Source organism: Stomoxys calcitrans, chromosome 2 (assembly GCF_963082655.1).
Source record: "Stomoxys calcitrans chromosome 2, idStoCalc2.1, whole genome shotgun sequence".
Taxonomy (NCBI): Eukaryota; Metazoa; Arthropoda; class Insecta; order Diptera; family Muscidae; genus Stomoxys; species Stomoxys calcitrans.
The window spans coordinates 29,284,200-29,307,989 of NC_081553.1; the positions used below are offsets into that span (position 1 = coordinate 29,284,200).

The 23,790-nt window shown below is 38.4% G+C and overlaps 2 protein-coding genes across 4 annotated transcripts in view; one reads left to right on the forward strand and one right to left on the reverse strand.

The window, feature by feature from the left end:
• LOC106082590 (serine protease snake) overlaps positions 1 to 23,790 on the forward strand; it is a 163,930-nt gene that overhangs the window by 41,477 nt on the left and 98,663 nt on the right. The gene's annotated exons all lie outside the window — the stretch shown is intronic.
• On the reverse strand, positions 12,404 to 22,008 carry LOC106082596 (acyl-CoA Delta12-desaturase). 3 transcript variants are annotated; one of them, XM_059363184.1, is made up of 5 exons: positions 21,904 to 22,008; positions 19,825 to 20,081; positions 15,831 to 16,167; positions 12,930 to 13,115; positions 12,404 to 12,867 (listed from the first exon to the last, which is right to left on the reverse strand). In XM_059363184.1, exons 2-5 carry the CDS (start codon positions 20,075 to 20,077, stop codon positions 12,552 to 12,554), a joined length of 1,092 nt encoding a protein of 363 aa, XP_059219167.1. In that variant the 5' UTR covers positions 20,078 to 20,081; positions 21,904 to 22,008; the 3' UTR covers positions 12,404 to 12,551. The 3 variants fall into 3 exon arrangements, with proteins under 3 accessions (XP_059219167.1, XP_059219168.1, XP_059219169.1); XM_059363185.1 differs by having other exon boundaries at positions 21,908 to 21,973; XM_059363186.1 differs by lacking the exon at positions 21,904 to 22,008 and adding an exon at positions 21,783 to 21,805.

Genomic DNA, 23,790 nt, shown 5'->3' on the forward strand with positions numbered 1-23,790 from the left:
TAGTCCGATGTAGCCCATTTTCGAAAACTGAACTTTTTTAATCCAATTTGAACATTTCTTCACTTTGGTTAGGGTTTCTAAAAGTCACTAAAAGTCACTCAGTTGCAAATTTCCCCATATTAATTACATTTAGGAACAGGGCAAACTTCTCACATATTAATGAGTGGTATCCGATTCAATGATAAGGGGCCTCCTTTTTATAGCCGAGTCGGAACGACGTACAGCAGTGCGACACTTCTTTGGGGAGAAGTTTTTTTTATCCGTGTTGCTTGAACTTCCAGATGGCAATACCTAAGTTCCTGTCAATCCAAGACTGTGCCGCTGGGAGCAATCCCATAGCCGCTGTGATTGCCTCACATTTAATCTGTATTTCTATGGGTCTGATGGCTGGAGTAGTCTCCAGTCGCCTAGTTGGTGTGGTCCTCATTGACCAGTCTATTCCAAGACAATATGCTCTATAAGCCTGTTGTATTATACTTACGTTGCATCTCCATCGAAGTCTACCAAACTACTGAGATAGTACTGAGTAAGTAATTATTAGTCGAATCACGCTCCTGTTGAGCAAGTGAATTATTTTCGGATTTTTTGTTTTTTTTTTTCAATCAACCAACACGCAGGGGATGTCCCCTATATATGCAGAGCATTGCGTTGGAGAGGATATTTAAGGATAGGAGGCGGAAAGAGGGAGTAGTGTTTATCGACACTTGCTTTGCATTTCTGGATATCGTAAGTAGCGGGAAAAACATACGCCGGAAGTTGATTCCACATACGAACCGTACTTGCGAAAAAAGAATTCAATCCGATCAGCTGGCCAATCGATTACAAACCGGTGCGAGCTTCTAGAAAATCTTGTATTTCAGACAAACAACCGCAAGTGAGGAATCAGAAGACGGATTTCCGAAAAACACGCACCGTGGAAGAATCGATAGAACAGCGCCACACAACCCACATTTCAATGCTCAAGGGAAACAATAGAGTTGGATATCCTACCATCTCCAATCAACATCAACGCCCGCCTCTGCATACGGTCAAACAAATTCAAGAATGATTTTGGTGCTCCGGCCCATATATGAGAGTTATATTCCATCTTCGGTCTGATGTACGTAGTGTAGATAGCGGAAAAGCCAAGAGGAGTTATGGACATTAAATCCCCAGCGACAATGATTTCACTGTCCGGAAATCCTCCAAAACTCTCGTTATAGAATCCGAAAGAGCGTCAAAACCATTAAGCCAGGAAGCCTACCTTTCCGTATTTGGATTTCTATATATAAAATCCGAAATCTATAATGTGTGTATCAATCCTGAATTAGATCTATAGGAAGTAAATTCTGTATCCTGTGAGTTCAGCTGTTGCCGTCTTTGTAACACTACAACGTTACGGGCATATACCCCAAGACCTTTGTGAGAAATAACAAGTAAAAGCGTGCTAAGTTCGGCCGGGCCGAATCTTATATACCCTCCACCATGGATCGCATTTGTCGAGTTCTTTTCCCGGCATCTCTTCTTAGGCAAAAAAGGATATAAGAAAATAGTTGCTCTGCTATTAAAACGATATCAAGATATGGTCCGGTTCGGGCTACAATTTAATTATATGTTGGAGACCTGTGTAAAATTTCCGCCAATTCGTATAAGAATTGCGCCCATTGGGGCTCACGAAGTAAAATAGAGAGAACGATTTATATGGGATCTGTATCGGGCTATAGACCGATTCAGACCATAATAAACACGTTTGTTGATGGTCATGAGAGGATCCGTCGTACAAAATTTCAGGCATATCGGATAATAATTGCGACCTCTAGGGGTCAAGAAGTCAAGATCCCAGATCGGTTTATATGGCAGCTATATCAGGTTATGAACCGATTTGAACCTTATTTGACGCAGTTGTTGAAAGTAAAAATAAAATACGTCATGCAAAATTTTAGCCAAATCGGATAGGAATTGCGCCTTCTAGAAGCTCAAGAAGTCAAATCCCCAGATCTGTTTATATATGTTGTTTATTATATGACAGCTATATCAGGTTATGGACCATACTTGGCACAGTTGTTGGATATCATAACGAAATACTTCGTGCAAAAATTCATTCAAATCGGATAAGAATTGTGCCCTCTAGAGGCTCAAGAAGTCAAGACCCAAGATCGGTTTATATGGGAGCTATATCAGGTTATGGACCGATTTAAACCATACTTGGCACAGTTGTTGGATGTCATAACAAAACACGTCGTGCAAAAATTCTTTCAAATCGGATAAGAATTGCGCACTCTAGAGGCTCAAGAAGTCAAGACCCAAGATCGGTTTATATGGCAGCTATATCAGGTTATGGACCGATTTGAACCATACTTGGCACAGTGGTTGGATGTCACAACAAAACACGTCGTGCAAAAATTTTTTCAAATCGCATAAGAATTGCGCACTCTAGAGGCTCAAGAAGTCAAGACCCAAGATCGGTTTATATGGCAGCTATATCAGGTTATGGAATGATTTGAACCATAGATGGCACAGTTGTTGCATATCATAACAAAACTCGTCGTGCAAAATTTCATTCTGATCGGATAAGAATTGCGCACGCTAGAGGCTCAAGAAGTCAAGACCCAAGATCGGTTTATATGGCAGCTATATCAAAACATGGACCGATATGGCCCATTTACAATACCAACCGACCTACACTAATAAGAAGTATTTGTTCAAAATTTCAAGCGGCTAGCTTTACTTCTTCGGAAGTTAGCGTGCTTTCGACAGACAGACGGACGGACGGACGGACGGACGGACGGACAGACGGACATGGCTAGATCGACATAAAATTTCGCGACGATCAAGAATATATATACTTTATGGGGTCTCAGACGAATATTTCGAGTAGTTACAAACAGAATGACGAAATTAGTATACCCCCCATCTTATGGTGGAGGGTATAAAAAAACAAGTAAAAGCGTGCTAAGTTCGGCCGGGCCGAATTTTATATACCCTCCACCATGGATCGCATTTGTCGAGTTCTTTTCCCGGCATCTCTTCTTAGGCAAAAAATGATATAAGAAAAGAGTTGCTCTGCTATTAAAACGATATCAAGATATGGTCCGGTTCGGACCACAATTAAATTATATGTTGGAGACCTGTGTAAAATGTCAGCCAATTCGTATAAGAATTGCGCCCATTGGGGCTCACGAAGTAAAATAGAGAGAACGATTTATATGGGATCTGTATCGGGCTATAGACCGAGTCAGACCATAATAAACACGATTGTTGATGGTCATGAGAGGATCCGTCGTACAAAATTTCAGGCATATCGGATAATAATTGCGACCTCTAGGGGTCAAGAAGTCAAGATCCCAGATTGGTTTATATGGCAGCTATATCAGGTTATGAACCGATTTGAACCTTATTTGACACAGTGGTTGAAAGAAAAAATCACAAGATATGGTCCGGTTCGGACCACAATTAAATTATATGTTGGAGACCTGTGTAAAATGTCAGCCAATTCGTATAAGAATTGCGCCCATTGGGGCTCACGAAGTAAAATAGAGAGAACGATTTATATGGGATCTGTATCGGGCTATAGACCGAGTCAGACCATAATAAACACGATTGTTGATGGTCATGAGAGGATCCGTCGTACAAAATTTCAGGCATATCGGATAATAATTGCGACCTCTAGGGGTCAAGAAGTCAAGATCCCAGATTGGTTTATATGGCAGCTATATCAGGTTATGAACCGATTTGAACCTTATTTGACACAGTGGTTGAAAGAAAAAATAAAAAACGTCATGCAAAATTTCAGCCAAATCAGGTAGGAATTGCGTCCTCTAGAAGCTCAAGAAGTCAAGTCCCCAGATCTGTTTATATGACAGCTATATCAGTTTATGAGCCGATTTGAACCATTTTTGGCACACTTGTTGGATATCATAAAAAAAACATGTCGTGCAAAATTTCAATCCAAACTGATAAGAATTGCGCACTTTAGAGGCTTAAGAAGTCAAGACCCAAGATCGGTTTATATGGCAGCTATATCAGGTTATGGACCGATTTGAACCATACTTAGCACAGTTGTTTAATATCATAACAAAACACGTCGTGCAAAATTTCATTGTAATCGGCTAGAGGCTTAAGAAGTCAAGACCCAAGATCGGTTTATATGGCAGCTATATCAGGTTATGGACCGATTAGGACCATACTTGGCACAGTTGTTGAATATCATAACAAAACACGTCGTGCAAAATTTCATTCCAATCGGATAAGAATTGCGCACTCTAGAGGCTCAAGAATTCAAGACCCAAGATCGGTTTATATGGCAGCTATATCAGATTATGGACCGATTTGAACCATATTTAGCACAGTTGTTGGATATCATAACAAAACACGTCGTGCCAAAATTCATTCAAATCGGATAAGAATTGGGCACTCTAGAGGCTCAAGAAGTCAAGACCAAGATCGGTTTATATGGCAGCTATATCAGATTATGAACCGATTTGAACCATACTTGGCACAGTGGTTGAACATCATAACAAAACACGTCGTGCCAAAATTCATTCAAATCGGATAAGAATTGCGCACTCTAGAGGCTCAAGAAATCAAGACCCAAGATCGGTTTATATGGCAGCTATATCAGGTTATGGACCGATTAGGACCATACTTGGCACAGTTGTTGAATATCATAACAAAACACGTCGTGCAAAATTTCATTCCAATCGGATAAGAATTGCGCACTCTAGAGGCTCAAGAATTCAAGACCCAAGATCGGTTTATATGGCAGCTATATCAGATTATGGACCGATTTGAACCATATTTAGCACAGTTGTTGGATATCATAACAAAACACGTCGTGCAAAAATTCATTCAAATCGGATAAGAATTGGGCACTCTAGAGGCTCAAGAAGTCAAGACCCAAGATCGGTTTATATGGCAGCTATATCAGATTATGAACCGATTTGAACCATACTTGGCACAGTTGTTGAACATCATAACAAAACACGTCGTGCCAAAATTCATTCAAATCGGATAAGAATTGCGCACTCTAGAGGCTCAAGAAATCAAGACCCAAGATCGGTTTATATGGCAGCTATATCAGATTATGAACCGATTTGAACCATACTTGGCACAGTTGTTGAATGTCATAACAAAACACGTCGTGCAAAATTTCGTGCCAATCGGATAAGAATTGCGCACTCTAGAGGTTCAAGAAGTCAAGACCCAAGATCGGTTTATATGGCAGCTATATCAAAACATGGACCGATATGGCCCATTTACAATACCAACCGACCTACACTAATAAGAAGTATTTGTGCAAAATTTCAAGCGGCTAGCTTTACTCCTTCGGAAGTTAGCGTGCTTTCGACAGACAGACGGACGGACGGACGGACGGACGGACGGACGGACGGACAGACGGACGGACATGGCTAGATCGACATAAAATTTCACGACGATCAAGAATATATATACTTTATGGGGTCTCAGACGAATATTTCGAGTAGTTACAAACAGAATGACGAAATTAGTATACCCCCATCTTATGGTGGAGGGTATAAAAAGTGAGAGGGTGTAATACCCAGGAACGTAAAAAGGCCATTGGATCTGCATCCTCACGCACCTGGGTTTGTGTGAATATGTCTAAGTATTTGACCTTGCCGGATATTGAAATAGTTCTGTTGGGGAAACGTCTTGCGTCAAATTTGTCCACTTCGTCTCTACCTAGAGAACAAGAGGATTCAGTCTTCTCTTTGTTAACATTCAGACCCCTAGGTCTAGCCTAATTGCTTGCCATCTCCTAATCACTTTTTGCATAGCTGATTCGGATCCCTATCCCAGAAGTATTACACCGTAATAGGTTATTTAGGAGTGTTGATAAAATTACCCCTGTGGCGTGCCCTGTGCCACTTTCTCCCTTATCTTTATGACATAGGATAAATTATGCGACCCACAATTAATTCACATGGTTCTTAGCATGTGGTTTGTCATATTGAGTAATAGTTGCATGATATTTTGACAATGCATTCTATTCATCAAAACTGGATTTTTTGTCGATTTAAATGAATTATTCACAAAACTTAATGAAGCCTTAAAATTTATTCGCCAGTCCTATTAAGGAAATCTGTCAAATAAGCCTACTTCAAATGTATGGGTTGCCCAAAAAGTAATTGCGGAATTTTTAAAAGAAAGTAAATGCATTTTTAATAAATTTTAGAATGACCTTCAATCAAATATACTTTTTTTACACTTTTTTTCTAAAGCAAGCTAAAAGTAACAGCTGATAACTGACAGAAGAAAGAATGCAATTACAGAGTCACAAGCTGTGAAAAAATTTGTCGACGCCGACTATATGAAAAATCCGCAATTACTTTTTGGGCAACCCAATACATTAAGTTTTGTAAATACCGATGTTTATGTTTTCAGTTTGTTTGCTTAAACCCCGTTTACACTGCTCTTTAAATCGGGATTTAATGGCTCGATCATCTGTTTTCTCTTTATAAAATCAGCTGGCGAGAGTTTTAAATCCAGATATAATGAACAGTGTAAACGCGGTTTTAATATTTTATGGAAATAAATATAATTTAAAACCGATTGTCGAAATCGTGACAATATGCTTTTAAAATGATCAGCCTATAAGTAGTGTTTTGGCAAGCAATCCATAGTTAGGCACTTATTGTATAATAAAATATCACCGTCGATGGGTTCATTCCTCGACCCAGCAGTGACCACAATTTTCTCATAAAAAATTTGAGAGTTTTTTGATTCACTTCAAAGTTATAGAAGGATTTTGAAAATATTTCGATTTTTCCTGTTTGCAAGAATTTTATCTTTCTTTACCTAAATTGTACCTTAAAGTTAGGTTGTCCTTTTCCCCCAGTCAACTTCCTTAACTTTCAACAACATTTTCCACTTTCATTACAAGAGTTACTGAAAGTAGAGTAGCTTCTATTCATTTATTTATATATTCTCACACTATTCAGAATTTTGTTTAGTTTGGGATTTTGTACTCAAGATTTAGTTTAGTTAAGGATTCTTTTTGATACTTTTTCAGTATTACACACGTACCTTGTCCTGAGTATTTCAAGATCCACCTGCCTCTTTTGTATTCGTGAAACCACTAGACTGGCGTTTTTACCGAAATTGCATTTTTATCCATACAAATGTGCATTAAGGCTTTAAATGCTAATTATTCTGTATACGATCTATGAAACGATTAAGTGTGCCTAATCGAGTCAAGGTTAAATGTAAATTTATACATAGTTGCAAAAATGCAAATTTGAATGGCAAAGTTACACTGGAACACAAAAATATAAATACAAGAAAGAAAAGGTTATTTATGGAAGATAAGTTCAAAGTATAGTAGAAAACACGAGGATCAGCGTTTTAAAAGTTTACATCGTCAACGCCTTCTGGCGCCACCTTGTTCATTGGAGAGTTTCCCGAGAAATGTTTATCAACGAGTAGTTCTAGGGTTTCTTCACTAGACATTGTCTGGCTTCTCGATGTATAAGGGATTGCAATGGGATTGAAGTCTAGGAGCTGCAGAATCCACCCAGGATTTGTTCTGAGCCATTTTCAGCCCGACCTATTATTTTTCCATTTGCCAATTAGTTCTGGGGTCGCTCATGACGGTCGAATATTGGGAACCCATCACCATGGATTCTGCTAAAAATGTATGCAAAACAAATTTAGTTGAAGGACATATTTTTATTCTTCATACCAAACTTCTGTCAATCCAGCAAAAATTAAAGCTTCTTGGAACAGAACAAGAATAGGATCGAAAGACCGGTTAAAATGGGAGCTACATATATCAGGTTATAGACTGATTTGGACCGTACTTGGTGCAGTTGTTGAAATGTATAACAGAACACTACAAGCAAAATTTCAGTCAAATCGGACAAAAATTGCGGCTTGTAATGGCTCAGGAAGTCAAATCGAGAGATCGGTTTATATGGGAGCTATATCAGGTTAAAGACCGATTCAAAACGTATTTCGCAAAGTTATTGGAAGTTTTAACAGACCACTACACTTTAAGGGCTGAAGGGGTCAAATCGGAAGATCGGTGTATATGGGAGCAATATCAGGTTATGGTCCGTACTTTGCACAGTTGTTGGAAGTCGTAACAGAACACTACATGCCAAATTTCAGACAAATCAAACAAAAATTGCGGCTTCCAATGGCTCAAAAAGACAAATAAGGAAGATCGGTTTATATGGGATACAGTGCGCTAGCAAAGTTTGTCCCATTTTTTATTTCTTTTTTAGTTAAATGTCGACAATAAGCGATGTTTCTAATAGTTCCTACATTTGAACCGTCCAGATCGCTTTAAAAAGCTCAACAACTTGCAAATGTTCCCATCCGCTAATTCCCAACTAAATGAGAACTTAATGTGGAACTCCTTCTGACTGCCAATGCGGGACACACACAGCTGATGTTCTACAGTTTCTTCTTCTTCGACGTCATATACACATTAGTGGAGCCATAACAAAAAATGTGAGCGAGCTCAGCCACATCTCGAAATGTATACCAATGGATGGATCAGGTAGATTCTTTACAGTAATATTCCACAAATTAAATTCATCTTCTCTTTTAAAAGAAAAACTCAAAATGCCTAAAGTAACAGGCAACCATAAAAAATGGCATAAAAATTTTTTCGGTAGACTTGTGCACTCTAAACAGCAGAATTTTTAAGTTGAAAAGCAATAAGAAATGTTTGCCCATATATCAGCCTTATGTTTGCTGAAGCAGCAGTGATGTCTGCTTCAGCAGACAAAAACTGTTGTTTTAGCAAACATTTTTGCCTTTTTTAATAGCAAATTTCGCTGAGTGTACTAATCGTCCATTAGGAGATGTTTGGGCTGGATGCCTTTCAATACAGAACGGTAGTTATCGACCTTACACATATCCTCGTTGCTCTCCATATTCAGGAAGGCTGTCATGGCATACAAATTTTACTTCTGTTGGAGATTCGTCTTGACATCTCGCACCACTACGTGTTGCAAAAATTGCTTACTTTTAGCCAATTAATTGCTGTATTCTATTTTAGTTCTGGTTAGATATGCCCTGAAGGGCAATAAAAGTTTCCAGTGCAAGTCTGTTTGCCCTGTAGTGGTAATGCAATTTGCCAACCTGTCAAAAATATTTGTGAAATTTATAACTAAAATTTGTAAAACGTATGTGGGCATAACATTCAAATACAATCTATGCATGAAATTGTATAAATAATAGGTTTTAATTTCATTTTACCATTCACAATGGAGGTATTTTTGTAAATGGCCGCTTATTTGTATGTTATTTGTTTATATGATGGCAATCCTGACAACAGGAAAATAGCTGATTTTAACGATTTCGGTTATCGTTCAAAGTGGCTACTGAATTAGAGCTGGTAAAATATCGATGGCACTATCGATATTCAATTTTTTGACTGAATATCGATTGATATTTTTCCAAAATATCAATCAAAACCAAAATAAGCGATGAGCCACGAAATCTATCTTTTAAGATGAACTGCGATTATAGAGGGCGCAATCTTCATCCGATTAGTTTAACATTTTATACAATGATTTCTTTCATTTGATCTGTCCATTGGCATTTCTTCTACATAAATCGAACTCCTGATGTTTATACCCACCACCGAAGGATGGGTGTATTCATTTTTTCATTCCGTTTGCAACACATCGAAATATCCATTTTCGACCCTATAAAGTATGTATATTCCTGATCAGCGTAAAAATCTAAGACGATGTAGCCATGTCCGTCCGTCTGTCCGAATGTGGTCTAAGGCCCATAAAAGCCACATTTATAATCCGATTTTGCTGAAATTTGCGATATCTTTCTTCAATATGGCCCAGATCGGCTCAGATTTGGATATAGACCATATAAACCGATTTCTCGATTTTAGGTTTTGGGTCAGTGAGTTCTTTTGTATTCGTGAAACCACTAGACTGGAGTTTTTACCGAAATTGCATTTTTATCCATACAAATGTGCATTAAGGCTTTATATGCTAATTATTCTGTATACGAGTTCTGTGAGGTCAGCAAACATTCTTCTTCAATTTGGCCCAAATCGGTCCAGATTCGGATATAACTGCCATATAGACCGATCTCTCGATTCAAGGTTTTGGGCTCATAAATGGCGCATTTATTGTCCGATTTTGCCGAAATTTGGGACAGGGAGTTGTGTTAGGCCCTTCAACATTATTTTTTAATTTGGTTAAGATCGGTACAGATTTGGATATAGCTGCCATATAGACTGATCTCTCGATTCAAGGTTTTGGGCCCGATTTCCCCGAAATTTGGGACCGTGAGTTGCGTTAGCCTTTTCCACAGTTTTCTTCAATTTGGCCCACATCGGTCTAAATTTGGATATAGCTGCCATATAGACCGATCTCCCGGTTTAAGGTCTTGGGCCCATAAAAGTCGCATTTATAGTCCGATTTTGCCGAAATTTGGGACAGTGAGTTATGTCAAGCCCTTTGCCAACTTTCTGCCAAATCGGTCCAGATTCGGATATAGCTGCCATATAGACCTATCTCTCGATTTAAGGTCTTGGCCCCATAAAAGGCACATTTATTGTCCGATTTCGCCTAAATTTGATTTGGGACAATGAGTTGTGTTAGTTCCTTTGGCTTCCTTCTTCAATTTGGCCCACATCGGTCCAAATTTGGCAATATAGACCGATCTCTCGATTTAAAGTCTTGGCCCCATAAATGGCACATTTAGAATCCGATTTCGCTGAAATTTGATACAGTGACTTATGTTAGGCTTTTCGACATCCGTGTCGTGTATGGTTCAGATCGGTCTATATTTGGATATGGCTACGAAAAAAAAACAATATTTTGTTCTACAAAATTGAACAATGACTTATACTTATTAGAGTAGTCAATATCCGTGTCAAATGTGGTCCAAATCGGACCATATTTCGATAAACCTGTTAAGGGAGCATAATTTAAGCATTTATTACAGGATTATGACGAAAGGTGGTTTACATATATATCCGAGGTGGAGGGTATCCAAAGTTTGGCCCGGCTGAACTTAACGCCTTTTTATACCCTCCACCATTGGATGGTGGAAATATGCGTCTGAGACCCCATAAAGTATATATATATTCTTGATGATCATGTCATTTTAAGTCGATCTAGCCATGTCCGTCCGTCCGTAATATCTACCATGGGCGTCGCCCCAATAGTACCACCCAAAATAAAAAGTGACAATAAAGGACTCGGGAGTAGAATACGAATATGATTCAAAAATTTAATCCAAGTAAATAGGGGCCAAAATCCAAAGTGGACCGATGGGGACAATATTGGACTCCAATGAAAGGTATTTGAGAGTAGATACGAGTTTGATTATTGAATTTTAGAAATTGGGTGTGATTACCAAAGGGGAGCCGCCCCAAAACCAAAACCGTCTCAAGTGGGCATATTAGGCGAACATGATAATATGGGACTCAAATAAAAGGTATTCGTGAGTAGGCTACGAATATGGTATTACATCTCAGATTCAAGTGATAGGAGGCTGCCTACCCCTCAAAACTCCTCCTTCCTGACGTGGTTATTGCGTTTAAGGGATGTTTCTCTCTTAAAGATATACTTAAGGAAGCCTTACGTACGACAGCGAAGTGGCTTACCGAAAGTGGTCTAGGTGATGTTCTTTTCTGCAGGAGACTTGAATTGTAATTCAAGTCCAACATTTTGGAAAAGGCAAGAAAGGTAACTATTAGGCTAGGTTAGTCTGAAGGGCACGCGACAACTAAACTCACGCTTCACCCGTCCAAATGTGGTCCATTGTGTTCACCCTAGAAAAATGTAGAATAGAAGAAGGAGGAGAAAAAAAAGATAAGCATGCACCACGGAACGATATAATGAATCTAATGTATAAGACAAGAAGAAAAAACTCACCGTTGAGAATATGATCCAGTGAGCCAATTCAGGCCTTTACAGAACTCCAAATTGACAAGAAGGTTAAGAGCCTGTTGGGAATACGGGCTTGGAAAGAGGTGTTCACCCATCCTGTGTCTTCACTTTGCAATAGCGGGGCTGTGGGGCAAAAGGTGCTCGATCGTCTCGGGCTCTTCTTAGTCATCGCATATCCTGCAAAAGTTAGTCTCTATCTGCGCTCAACGACATGCTTTCTCAGCCCCAGGATAAGCGACGTTCGGGTTTATCATGACAATCTGATCGGCCAGCCGCTCTCACATCCACCTGATAGACGATGCACCCGTCCAGAAGTCTTTAAGATTCCCTGATTCTAATTTGGATCAATCCTAGTATGTATTGCATAAACAAGGAAGGAGTGTCCTGGTACATAATCAGTCTGGCGCCACGTGTCATCATCCTCTCCCGCAGAAAAGAAATTAGAGAAGCTCCATGTACCTTATTTCCTTTGGAGAGTTCGAGAGAAATATTAAAATAAATGATTTTCCCAAAAAAAAACTAAGCTGATGTCTAAGGAATACACATTTGATTTTATTTTAATGACGATATTTGGTGAGTCACCCCTTCATTTTATAGATTTAATAAATATCTCAGTTGGACCGAGTTTTTCATTTGCTCTGTGTAGATATCATTATATTTTAAAGCCCATCAGAGAGATCAATGACGTTTTTCAAGAATAACTGCATTCGCAATTTCTTCTGGCCGTTGATCTTTATCGCCCCAACCCCAAATGGGATGACTTCCATCACCGGTTCGCATAATGCGTTGCTTAATAATGTCCTGGGGAACGGTTTTCAAATCATAAGTCAATCCGAATTTAGCACAGGTCTCAATGAATAAGGCACCCAAATTACTCATGGATCCACCCAACTCTGCAGTCTTATAATCCCAAGGAAAGACATGGTGGTAGTTATGGAAACATTCTCCTAATGTAAGCCAGGATATTTGGTTATTTTCTCCGGGATTCAAGCGTCTGAAAGAAAGAAGGTATGCTTAAGAATGCTTAAATTTCATGTTATTGTAAGGAGGCCTTACTTATCGTATGGTTTGTTGCCGTACAAATGGCAAACGCTGTTTATACACCATACCCAGTTGACCGAATAGAACCAACGAAGCAGCGCACTTACATGCCAGGAATTACTGAAGGTTTCACCCCATAAGTACATTGGTATTAGAGTTGGAATAACAAAGCTCAGCAATGGCATTAAAATGAAATAGTGTCTGAAGGAAAATTAAATTGTAAGTAACGAAATTTAAATTCTCTGTGGTTCTATTAAAATTAAGAAAAACGGTGGAAAATTGTCAAGATTGTTTTAAATTTATGTCAAATAGGTTTTTTCTTTGTTATTTAAAAAAGCTAAAGGGTGATTTTTTTGAGGTTAGGATTTTCATGCATTAGTATTTGACAGATCACGTGGGATTTCAGACATGGTGTCAAAGAGAAAGATGCTCAGTATGCTTTGACATTTCATCATGAATAGACTTACTAACGAGCAACGCTTGCAAATCATTGAATTTTATTACCAAAATCAGTGTTCGGTTCGAAATGTGTTCAAATTTTGACAAATTTTGTTCAGCGATGAGGCTCATTTCTGGTTGAATGGCTACGTAAATAAGCAAAATTGCCGCATTTGGAGTGAAGAGCAACCAGAAGCCGTTCAAGAACTGCCCATGCATCCCGAAAAATGCACTGTTTGGTGTGGTTTGTACGCTGGTGGAATCATTGGACCGTATTTTTTCAAAGATGCTGTTGGACGCAACGTTACGGTGAATGAACACATTTCGAACCGAACACTGATTTTGGTAATAAAATTCAATGATTTGCAAGCGTTGCTCGTTAGTAAGTCTATTCATGATGAAATGTCAAAGCATACTGAGCATCTTTCTCTTTGACACCATGTCTGAAATCCCACGTGATCTGTCAAATACTAATGCATGAAAATCCTAACCTCAAAAAAATCACCCTTTATAAAAGAACTCAATTGACAAATTTCAATTAATTTGAATAAGAAACGCAGCTTCCAAACGCTCAAGAAGTGAAATGGTGTCCATATTAAGGCAAGTCCTGCATTGCTCATTATCAACACCAAGCGACCTGTGTACATAAAATACTAGCTGAACCGGGCCCGCTCCGCTGCGCCTTCTTTAACATTTTAGTATCTTTTTAGGGTGTGGACACTTCGCCCTGAATGCGGATATCGAATTCGTGACATTGTAGCCTTTGACGGTGAACGCGTTCGAATCTTGGCGAGAACATCAAACAAAGCGGTGTTTATCCCTTCTCAATGTTTGCGACATTTGCGAGGTACAATGCCATGCATGGTCATTCAAAAAATTTTCCCCAAAGAGGTGTCGCACCGCGGGACTCGGCTATAAAAAAAGGTCCCTTATTATTGAGTTTAAACTTCAATCGAAAAACACTCATTGATGTGTGAGAAGTTTGCCCCTTCTCGGTTCCTATTGGAAATGTTCTTCCTTAGGGTAATGTTCTCATTAGGGGAGGAATGGCACCTCAGACATTTCGACTCAAATATAGATATCAAATTCGTGCTGCACTTCCAAATTCCTTTAATTTGAGCACCATTTTGCCACAGCCGATGGCTTGCCCGCTCGGTACTTGGACCCAAATTTTAATACCATATTCATTTTCTGGTCTCCAATACCTTTCATTTCACACCCTTATTGTGCCCATCGGACCACTTTTAGATATACGTGGCGTTTTTGTCTTCCAGACAAACGTACACAATCTATGAAAATTTTAAAAAAATCGGTTCAGCCAAGTATCATATAGTCATAATGGGTCTAATGGCGTTTTTGAGGGGTGGCGTGACCCCCTATACTTCGATCTACTCCCGAATACCTTTCATTTGAGCCCCATATTGAAATGAACGTCAATATGTCTGTTTGGGGGAGTTTCCTGGTTGGGGCACCCGATGGGTACTTAAACTCAAATTTTAATACAATATTCGTATTCTACTCTCTAATACCTTTCATTTGATACCTATATTGTCCCGATCGGTCCACTTTTGATTTTCGGTTACATTTTTGGCATAAGGGGGAGGGCCTGTCCCCTTCTGATATCGAAAAATTGTACAATATATCCTATGTTTCCTTCCAGACCAACCTACACAATATGCGAACATTTTGAGAAAATCGATTCCGCCGTTTTTCACTCTATACGGAACAATCAAACCGTGATTGGCTAATGTGCCCATTTTGGGCGTTTTTGTGGGGTGGAGCGACCCCCTATACATCGACATGAATTTGTATGCTAGATTCGTTATCTACTCCCGCATTCTTTTCATTTCCTACCCATATTGTCCTTATCGGTCCACTTTTGATTTTGGGTGGTATTTTTGGGGTCCGTTATCAATAAATTAAAAAGCCTATTCCTACTTCCTGACTATATTCGTAATCTACTCCGGAATACCTTTCATTTGAGTCCCATATTGTCGTGATCGTCAAATAAACCTATTTAAAGGGGTTTTGGCGCTGGGGTGGCCCCCACGTACTTGGACCCAGCTTTTATTATGAAATTCGAAATCTACTCTTGAATACCTTTCATTTGAATCCCATATTGTCCCGGTTAGTCCACTTTTCTTTTGGATGGTACTTTTGGTGTTAAGGGGAGGGTCCGCCCTCCTCCCGATATCAAAAAATTATATAGCCTATGTTTCCTTCCACACCAACCTACACAATCTGTGAACATTTCAAGGTAATCGGTTCAGCCGTTTTTGAGTATATACGGAACAAACAAACAAACCGACAACCAACCAAACACAAATTGAATTTTACATATAAGGGATTTGTGAAAATTTGGAGCAGATAGTTTAATTTCTTCAAAAAAAGCGTGTTTTCGATAGACAGGCGAAAATGGCTAAATTCACTGAGATTGTGGTGAGGAATAAATTTTATTTATCTTCACATATTCCTTACCTGTGTTGGAACATCACCAAAGGATCACTTTTCAAATCCGACATATCTATACCTTTACCCTTAGCCTTCACATCAGGATGTTTCTTGCACAACAGCCAACCAACATGCGAAAAGAAGAAACCACGCATAGCATTGTGAGGATCGGCATCGGTCTCGCTATACTTGTGATGCACCCTATGATCACGAGCCCACACATAGACGGAGTTTTGGTAAGCAACCGTATTGAGGATAAGTAAGAAAATCTTAACAGGCCATTTGGCTTTATAGGAACGATGTGTCCAAAGACGATGTGCACCAGCCGTAATTGCCAAACCGGAGGAGTACGATAGTATAGTAGCTGAAAATAGAAAAAAATATTCAAAATATTTAAATTAACTAATCATTTGATAGGTAAATAAATAGAAATCGACAGTATGACTTCTAAATTTTAACATGTTAGGACGGACTCAAGTCGGATAAAGCCGACCTTTTGATACCCTACACCACATTGGGTAAAATTTGTAATGTAGAATTTCAACCAAAATTCGTTCATATCGTTAAAATCGGAGGCCACCGTAGCGGAGAGGATAGTATAAATACGCTTTCGTGGCAAATTTTTTGAGGATCGATTAGGTTAGGTTAGGTTGAAAAGAGGGTGCAGATATTAATCCGTCCCATGCCACTATGGACATACACCTAAGCCAGTAATCGGCATGTTGTGCACTCTAAAAACTATAAAGTAACCCCTAAAAACAAAATTTTATGTTAGGAATTCCGTGCTGCTTACAAAATCCTTAATTGTTTTCAATACCACTCCCCTAAGTTGGTTCATGTCTGGTATTGTGTCTCCGGTATCTGTTAGACGCGAAAGCCGGGCAATGACAAAGGAAATGTTCCAACGTTTCATCATTTTCCCCGCATGCCCTACACATGCTATCACTTGCCGCACCGATTTTACATAAGTGAGCTCGTAGTCCCCTATGTGTCCCGTTATGATACCAATAGCTATATTGAGCTCCTTCTTGCTTCCTTTCAGTAATAGCCTCGTCTTGATCCTCCCATAGGATTTTCGCGGTCCTACCGACCGTTTCGCTGTTCCACAAACTTGCATGTGCATTCGTTGCCCAAAGATGTTCACACTCGACGTCCTCGCGTAAGCACCACACCACCGCAGGACCGTATTATGGTCAGGCACTCTAAAACAGATCTCAGTCCCTGGGTTCTCAATGTAAACCCCAGGCCCTCGCTGTCCTCTAGCTTGATCCATCCGTCTAACACGATCTTCGAGATGGCAATACTAGGGTTCCGTCAATCCAATCGACTTCAAGGTTCATCTCAAGTATCCGATCGGAAACCTATTCCCTTCATTCCAGGTTTCCTATCGTCGCCTCGATTATACCGCGATGGTATGAGATGCTCCCATCCTCAATCTATTCTCCCATCGCCTGAAGTCTCATAGCCGCAGTGGCTGCCTAACACTTAATCTGTATGTCAATGGGTCGGATATCTAGATTAGTCTCCAGTGCCCTAGTGGGCGTGGTCTTCATCGCTCCGCCTATGCCAAGACAACAGACAAGGGCATAATTTTATTCGACATGCCAAACTTCTGTTAAACCAGCAAAAATTAAAGCTTTAAGGAACCGAACAGGGATACTTGTGATGTTTTAGACTGATTTGGACCGTACTTGGCACAGTTGTTCGAAGTCGTAACAGAACACCGCATGCAAATGTTTCATCCAAATCGGACAAAAATTGCGGCTTGTAAGGGCCCAAGGAGTCAAATCGGGAGATCGGGAGCTATATCAGGTTATAGACCGATTTGGACCGTACTTGGAACAGTTGTTGAAAGTCATAACAGAACACTATATACAAAATTGTAGCTAAATTGGACAAACATTGCGGCTTTCAGGGCCTCAAGAAGTCAAATCGGGAGACCGGTTTATATGGGAGCAATATCAGATTATAGACCGATTTGGACCGTACTTGGCACAGTTGTTGGAAGTCGTAATAGAGCAATACATGAAAAATTTCAGCCACTTCGGACAAATATTGCGGCTTGTAAGGGTTCAAGTAGTCAACTCGGGAGATCGGTTTATGTGGGAGCTATATCAGATTATAGGCCGATTTGGACCGTACTTGGCACAGTTATTGGAAATCATAACAGAACACTATGTACAAAACTGTAGCTAAATTGGACAAATATTGTGTCTTCTAGGGGCTCAAGAAGTCAAATCCGGAGATCGGTTTATATGGGAGCTATATCTATTATAGACCGATTTGAACCATTCTTAGCACAGTAATTGGAAGTCGCAATAGAACACCGCATTCAAATTTCAGTCACATCAGACAAAAATTACGGCTTGTAAGGGTTCAAAAAGTCATATAGGGAGATGGATGTATATAGGAGCTATATCAGATTATAAACCGATTTAGACCGTACTTAGCACAGTAGTTGGAAGTCTATCTTATGACACTATCTGTAAAATTTTAGCAAAATCGGAAAAAAACTGCGGCTTCCAGGGGCTCAAAAGTCAAATCGGGATATCGGTTTATATGGGAGCTATACCAGGTTATAGAGCGATTTGGACCGTACATGGCACAGTTATTGAAACTGGTAACAGAACACTATGTACAAAATTGTAGCATAATCGGACAAAAATTGTGGCTTCCAAGGTCTCGAGAAGACAAATCGGGAGAACAGTTTATATGGGAGCTATACCAAGTTATAGACCGATTTGGACCGTACTTGGCACGGTTATTGAAAGTCTTAACAGAACACTATGTACTAAATTGTAGCAAAATCGGACAAAAATTGCAGCTTCCAGGGGCTCAAGAAATCAAATCGGGAGATCAGTTTATATGGGTGTTATATGGGTGTATATATAAATTTTTGCCAAATCAGACAAAAATTGCGGCTTCAAGAAATCAGATTATATACCGATTTGGGCCGTACTTAGCGCAGTAGTTGGAAGTCATAAGAGAACGCTATCTGCAAATTTTTAGCCAAATCAGACAAAAATTGGGGCTTCAAGGGGCTCAAGAAGTCAAATTGTGTGATCGGTTTATATGGGAGCTAATCAGGTTATAGAGCGATTTGGACCGTACTTAGCTCAAAAGCTCACTGAAAAAGTACGCGAAAACACCTCATATTACACAGCAATCGGTAAACGAAAACAACTGATATTGTATTATAATGGTTTAAATTTGTCGGGTCGATAAGTCACTTACCGACACCCATCTACCGGTTAAAGTTTATAGATAGAATAAGTAATAATCGTATAAAGTGTGTTAGTGTACTCAAAAATATGTACAAATTTGCACAAATTGTTACTGGAAGTCGTTCGCGTACTCTATTTGCCAGCAGCAAAGAACGGGAGAGTGCGTGAGAGCGAGCAAAATTGTGAGTATTTGGTAATTGAGAGCTTGCAAATTTCTACTGGACGTTTTTCGCAGCAGAAATTTGCAGCATTGATCAGCTGTTTAATGAAAACCAGCTGTTCAATTCAAACAAATAGCAAAAGAGAGTAAGGGCTGTTCTTACTCTTCTGCAAATTTTTACAGGCTAATTTTTACTAGAAAAGTACGTGAAAAACAACTTCCGTTAACAAGAAGAACAACGATACGAAAAATTGTAACCGGAGAATGAGAATCTGGCTCTTAAATAAACAAACTTTTTATACCCACCACCGAAGGATGGGGGCATATTCATTTTGTCATTCCGTTTGCAACCCAACGAAATTTCCATTTCCGACCCTATAAAGTATATATATTCTTGATCAGCGTGAAAACCTGAAGCCACATTTGGATATGGCTACCAAAAAGACCAATATTTTGTTCTGCAAAATTGAACTTTGACTTGTACTTATAAGACCACTCAATATCAATTTTCCATTTTCACCGGATTATGATGAAAGGTGGTTTACATATATACCCAAGGTGGTGGGTGTCCAAAGTTCAGCCCGGCCGAACTTAACGCCTTTTTACTTGTTATTTGTTATAAAATTTACCCACTTACCAAATACAAAGGTTTTTAATTTCACCGAATTTGTCAAGAGCAGGTAAACCCCATACAATGATCCTAAAGCAACATAGGATATGATAATAATATTTAGCCACGCTGGCTCCAATTTACGTTCTTTGGCACTCTTCAATACTCGAATATCTTTTTCCAACGCTGTTTCGGTCACCTCTAGGTCTTCTTCATTTAAAATTCCTGTTACACTATCAAACTCCTGTTGATTTGAGACCTGCTCAACATGGGAATGCATATTTCTGAAAGCAAAAAGAAGAAACGCATATATGTTGAATAAAAGAATAAATCATTTTATTAAGAGAAAGACAATAAAAAAAAAACTTTTTACTAAGCATAATCCTAGAGATAATAAGTCGTTGACTTTAACCTCCACATTTGTGAAGCAAGTTTGGTATTTACTTTCTTGATAATAACTCCGGAAAACATTGCAATTACACAGAAAAAAATTTGTTCTAATTTACTTAAGATTCGGTGCAAAGTTGCCAAACTTAAATTAAAGACGCACAATTTTCCAGGAAACAATTCTTTGGTGAAGTATTTTCTACTTCATATTAAAGCATTTTTTCTTATAACTAGTTTCATATATTCTTAACTTTTCAAGTTATTTCTAAAGACAACAATATTTTAACGAAGTTAAGAATATAGTTAAAGATTAAGAAACTGACTTTGCAACAAATACAAAGTTGTTCCTTAGGGCCACTGTAGCTCAGAGGTAAACATGTCCGTCTTTGACGCTGAACGCTAGGGTTCGAATCTCGGCAAGAACTTCAGAACAAATTTACAGTGGTGCTTATCCCCTGCTGCCGACACTTCTGAACTAATTACCTTAGGTAGTCCGCCGTGTAAAGTTCTCATATTAGTGGTGTCGCTCTGCGACAAGCCGTTAGGTACCTTATGAGAGAAGTATCCCCGCTGTTCCTTAATGGAATGTTCCTGAACAAATTTCCATTTACTTTTCGTTAAGGGCACAGAAATTCCTTACAAATGAGAGCGTCTTTAAATGTTTAAATTATTACCGAAATTCGTCCATTAAGGAAGCAATCTTTAATTATTTGTACACTTTTTTGTGAATGAATTCGTATGCGAAAAGCGTAGACCAAAGAGATTACATTACCCTCTATCAATTAAACCAGGTTCTTATAAAGCTAATGTATGCCCTAGCCTCAAAAAATTAATTTAGACAGATGATGTTTGATAGATTATTATGAAAAAAATTTAAAAAGGTGCATATTGGACAGTCCAAACGAAAAGCACCTGCGGATACTTTGTGGAATATAGTAAACGGAAGTATTAAGAAAAACAACCCAAATTCTAAAACGAAATTTGACCCCAATTTGATTGTCTCACAAATAGCATTTATTTTTAAGGTACATTTTTTAGGTGCAATCTTACACTTTTTTGAACAATAAAAATCACCATTGGTTTTCGCGTGATGTAAGAGAAGATCCAGCGGTGCGTGCTGAGCTACTTCCTCAATGAAAATATATTCATCTACATTTTTAAACAACTATTGGGTTGCCCAAAAAGTAATTGCGGATTTTTCATATAGTCGGCGTTGACAAATTTTTTCACAGCTTGTGACTCTGTAATTGCATTCTTTCTTCTGTCAGTTATCAGCTGTTACTTTTAGCTTGCTTTAGAAAAAAAGTGTAAAAAATTAAATTTGATTAAAGTTCATTCTAAGTTTACTTTCTTTTAAAACAATCCGCAATTACTTTTTGGGCAACCCAATAATTTAAGAGGATCACATGTGATTTCTAAGACTACCACAATTATAACGAGACAGTCAGTCAGTGTTTTGTTCAACTTTTATAAAAATGATCACAATTTTCGTAAAAATCACATTTAACAAAAATTTTAAATTGTAGATAAGAGTATCTTTACAAATGTTTTTTTTTTATTAATTTTTGTTTGTTTGTTATTTGAATCTATGGTCTTACAGCCTTATTCACAAAACTTAATGGAGCCTCAGAATAGATTTATTTGACAATTCTATCAAATCTACATTAAATTTTGTGAATACCAGCGTTAATATTTATATTTTATCACTCATTGACACACCTACTATTCGAGCCTTTAATTTTCTACTGTGTATTCCAAGACAACTTCTCGTCTCGTTCGAGTTTAAACTACTAAACTGGCCTTGCAATTGAAATTGGATTTTTATGCAAAATATTGTATATATGTAGCGGTATATGCAAAATTTTCCATACCCATTAATATGCAAATTTCTTAAAAGTAATTCAACTATAGTGTCATAATATTTCAGTAAAAAGTTGAAGTAGGCTTTCTTTGATTTAATTGTAAATTTATGCAATTGCAAATTTTAAATTCGAATGACACATAGTAATTGTTGGCTATCCTGCACAGTAGATCCGTATTCGCTGTCATATTCCTAGTTGAAATAAATTTCTGAAGTTTGTAAAAACATAAATTGGGACCACCGTAGCTCAGAGGTTAGCATGTCCGTCTTTGATGATAAATGCCTGTGTTTAAATTTCGATGGTTATTCCGATATAGTGCTGGTGAGACTTGTGAGGTATTTACCTTAGGCAAGGAGCCGTGTTAACTTTCCTACAAAGTGGTGTTGCTCTGCGACAAGCCGTTCAGACTCGGCAATAGAAACCGGGTCCCCTATCATTGAGCTTAAATTTTGTATCGGACTTCACTCATAGATATGAGTGAAGTATGCCTGCTGTTCTCTAATGGAATGTTGATGGGAAAATGTTCAGTTTTTCTTTTATATAATCTTTAATCTTAAAATAATAATTGTTAAGAAGGCTCTTCATTGTTAGCCTTTTCAGTTTCCTTATTAATAATATTGTAGAACAACCAATATGGCGGTGTTAGAAATGCGATGTTTCCTCTTATTAGATGATTGAAACTACACTAGAATTTGTATACCCTCCACCATAGGATGGGGATATACAAATTTCGTCATTTTGTTTGTAACTCCTCGAAATATTCGTCTCAGACCCCATAAAGTATATATTGTGTTGCCCAAAAAGTAATTGCGGATTTTTTAAAAGAATGTAAATGCATTTTTAATAACATTTAGAATGAACTTTAATCAAATATACTTTTTTACACTTTTTTTCTAAAGCAAGCTAAAAGTAACAGCTGACAACTGACAGAAGAAAGAATGCAATTACAGAGTCACAAGCTGTGAAAAAATTTGTCAACGCCGACTATATGAAAAATTCGCAACTACTTTTTGGGCAACCCAATATATTCTTGATCGTCATGACATTTTGTGTCGATCTAGCCATGTCAGTCCGTCTGTCTATCGAAAACACGCTAACTTTCAAAGTAGTAACGCTAGCCGCTTGAAATTTGCACAAATAATTCTTATTGGTGTAAATCGGTTGGGTTTGTAAATGGACCATATCGGCCCATGTTTTGGTATAGCTGCCATATAAACCGATCTTGAATCTTGACTTCTTGAGCAACTACAGGGCGCAATTTTTATCCGATTTCTCTGACATTTTGCATGAGGTGTTTTTTTATGATTTTCAACAACTGTGTATTGTTGAATCGGTTCATAACCTGATATAGCTGTCATATAAACCGATCTTGAATCTTGACTTCTTGAACCACTAGAGGACGCATTTCTAATTCGATATGACTGAAATCTTGCATGAGGTGTTTTGTTATGATTTCCAACAACTGTGCCAATTGGCGCAATTTTTATCCGATTTCTCTGACATTTTGCATGAGGTGTTTTTTTATGATTTTCAACAACTGTGTATTGTTGAATCGGTTCATAACCTGATATAGCTGTCATATAAACCGATCTTGAATCTTGACTTCTTGAACCACTAGAGGACGCATTTCTAATTCGATATGACTGAAATCTTGCATGAGGTGTTTTGTTATGATTTCCAACAACTGTGCCATGTATGGTTGAAATCGATGCATAACCTGATATAGCTGCCATATAAACCGAAT

Bases quoted from the DNA above. Each gene is read 5' to 3' on its own strand.
- LOC106082596 (XM_059363184.1), bottom strand. From the start codon at position 20,077: ATGCATTCCCATGTTGAGCAGGTCTCAAATCAACAGGAGTTTGATAGT. The intron at 16,168-19,824 runs GTAAGTGGGTAA...TTCTATTTTCAG, and splicing joins ATTAAAAACCTTTGTATTTG to CTACTATACTATCGTACTCC. The intron at 12,868-12,929 runs GTAAGGCCTCCT...TCTTTCTTTCAG, and splicing joins GGCAACAAACCATACGATAA to ACGCTTGAATCCCGGAGAAA.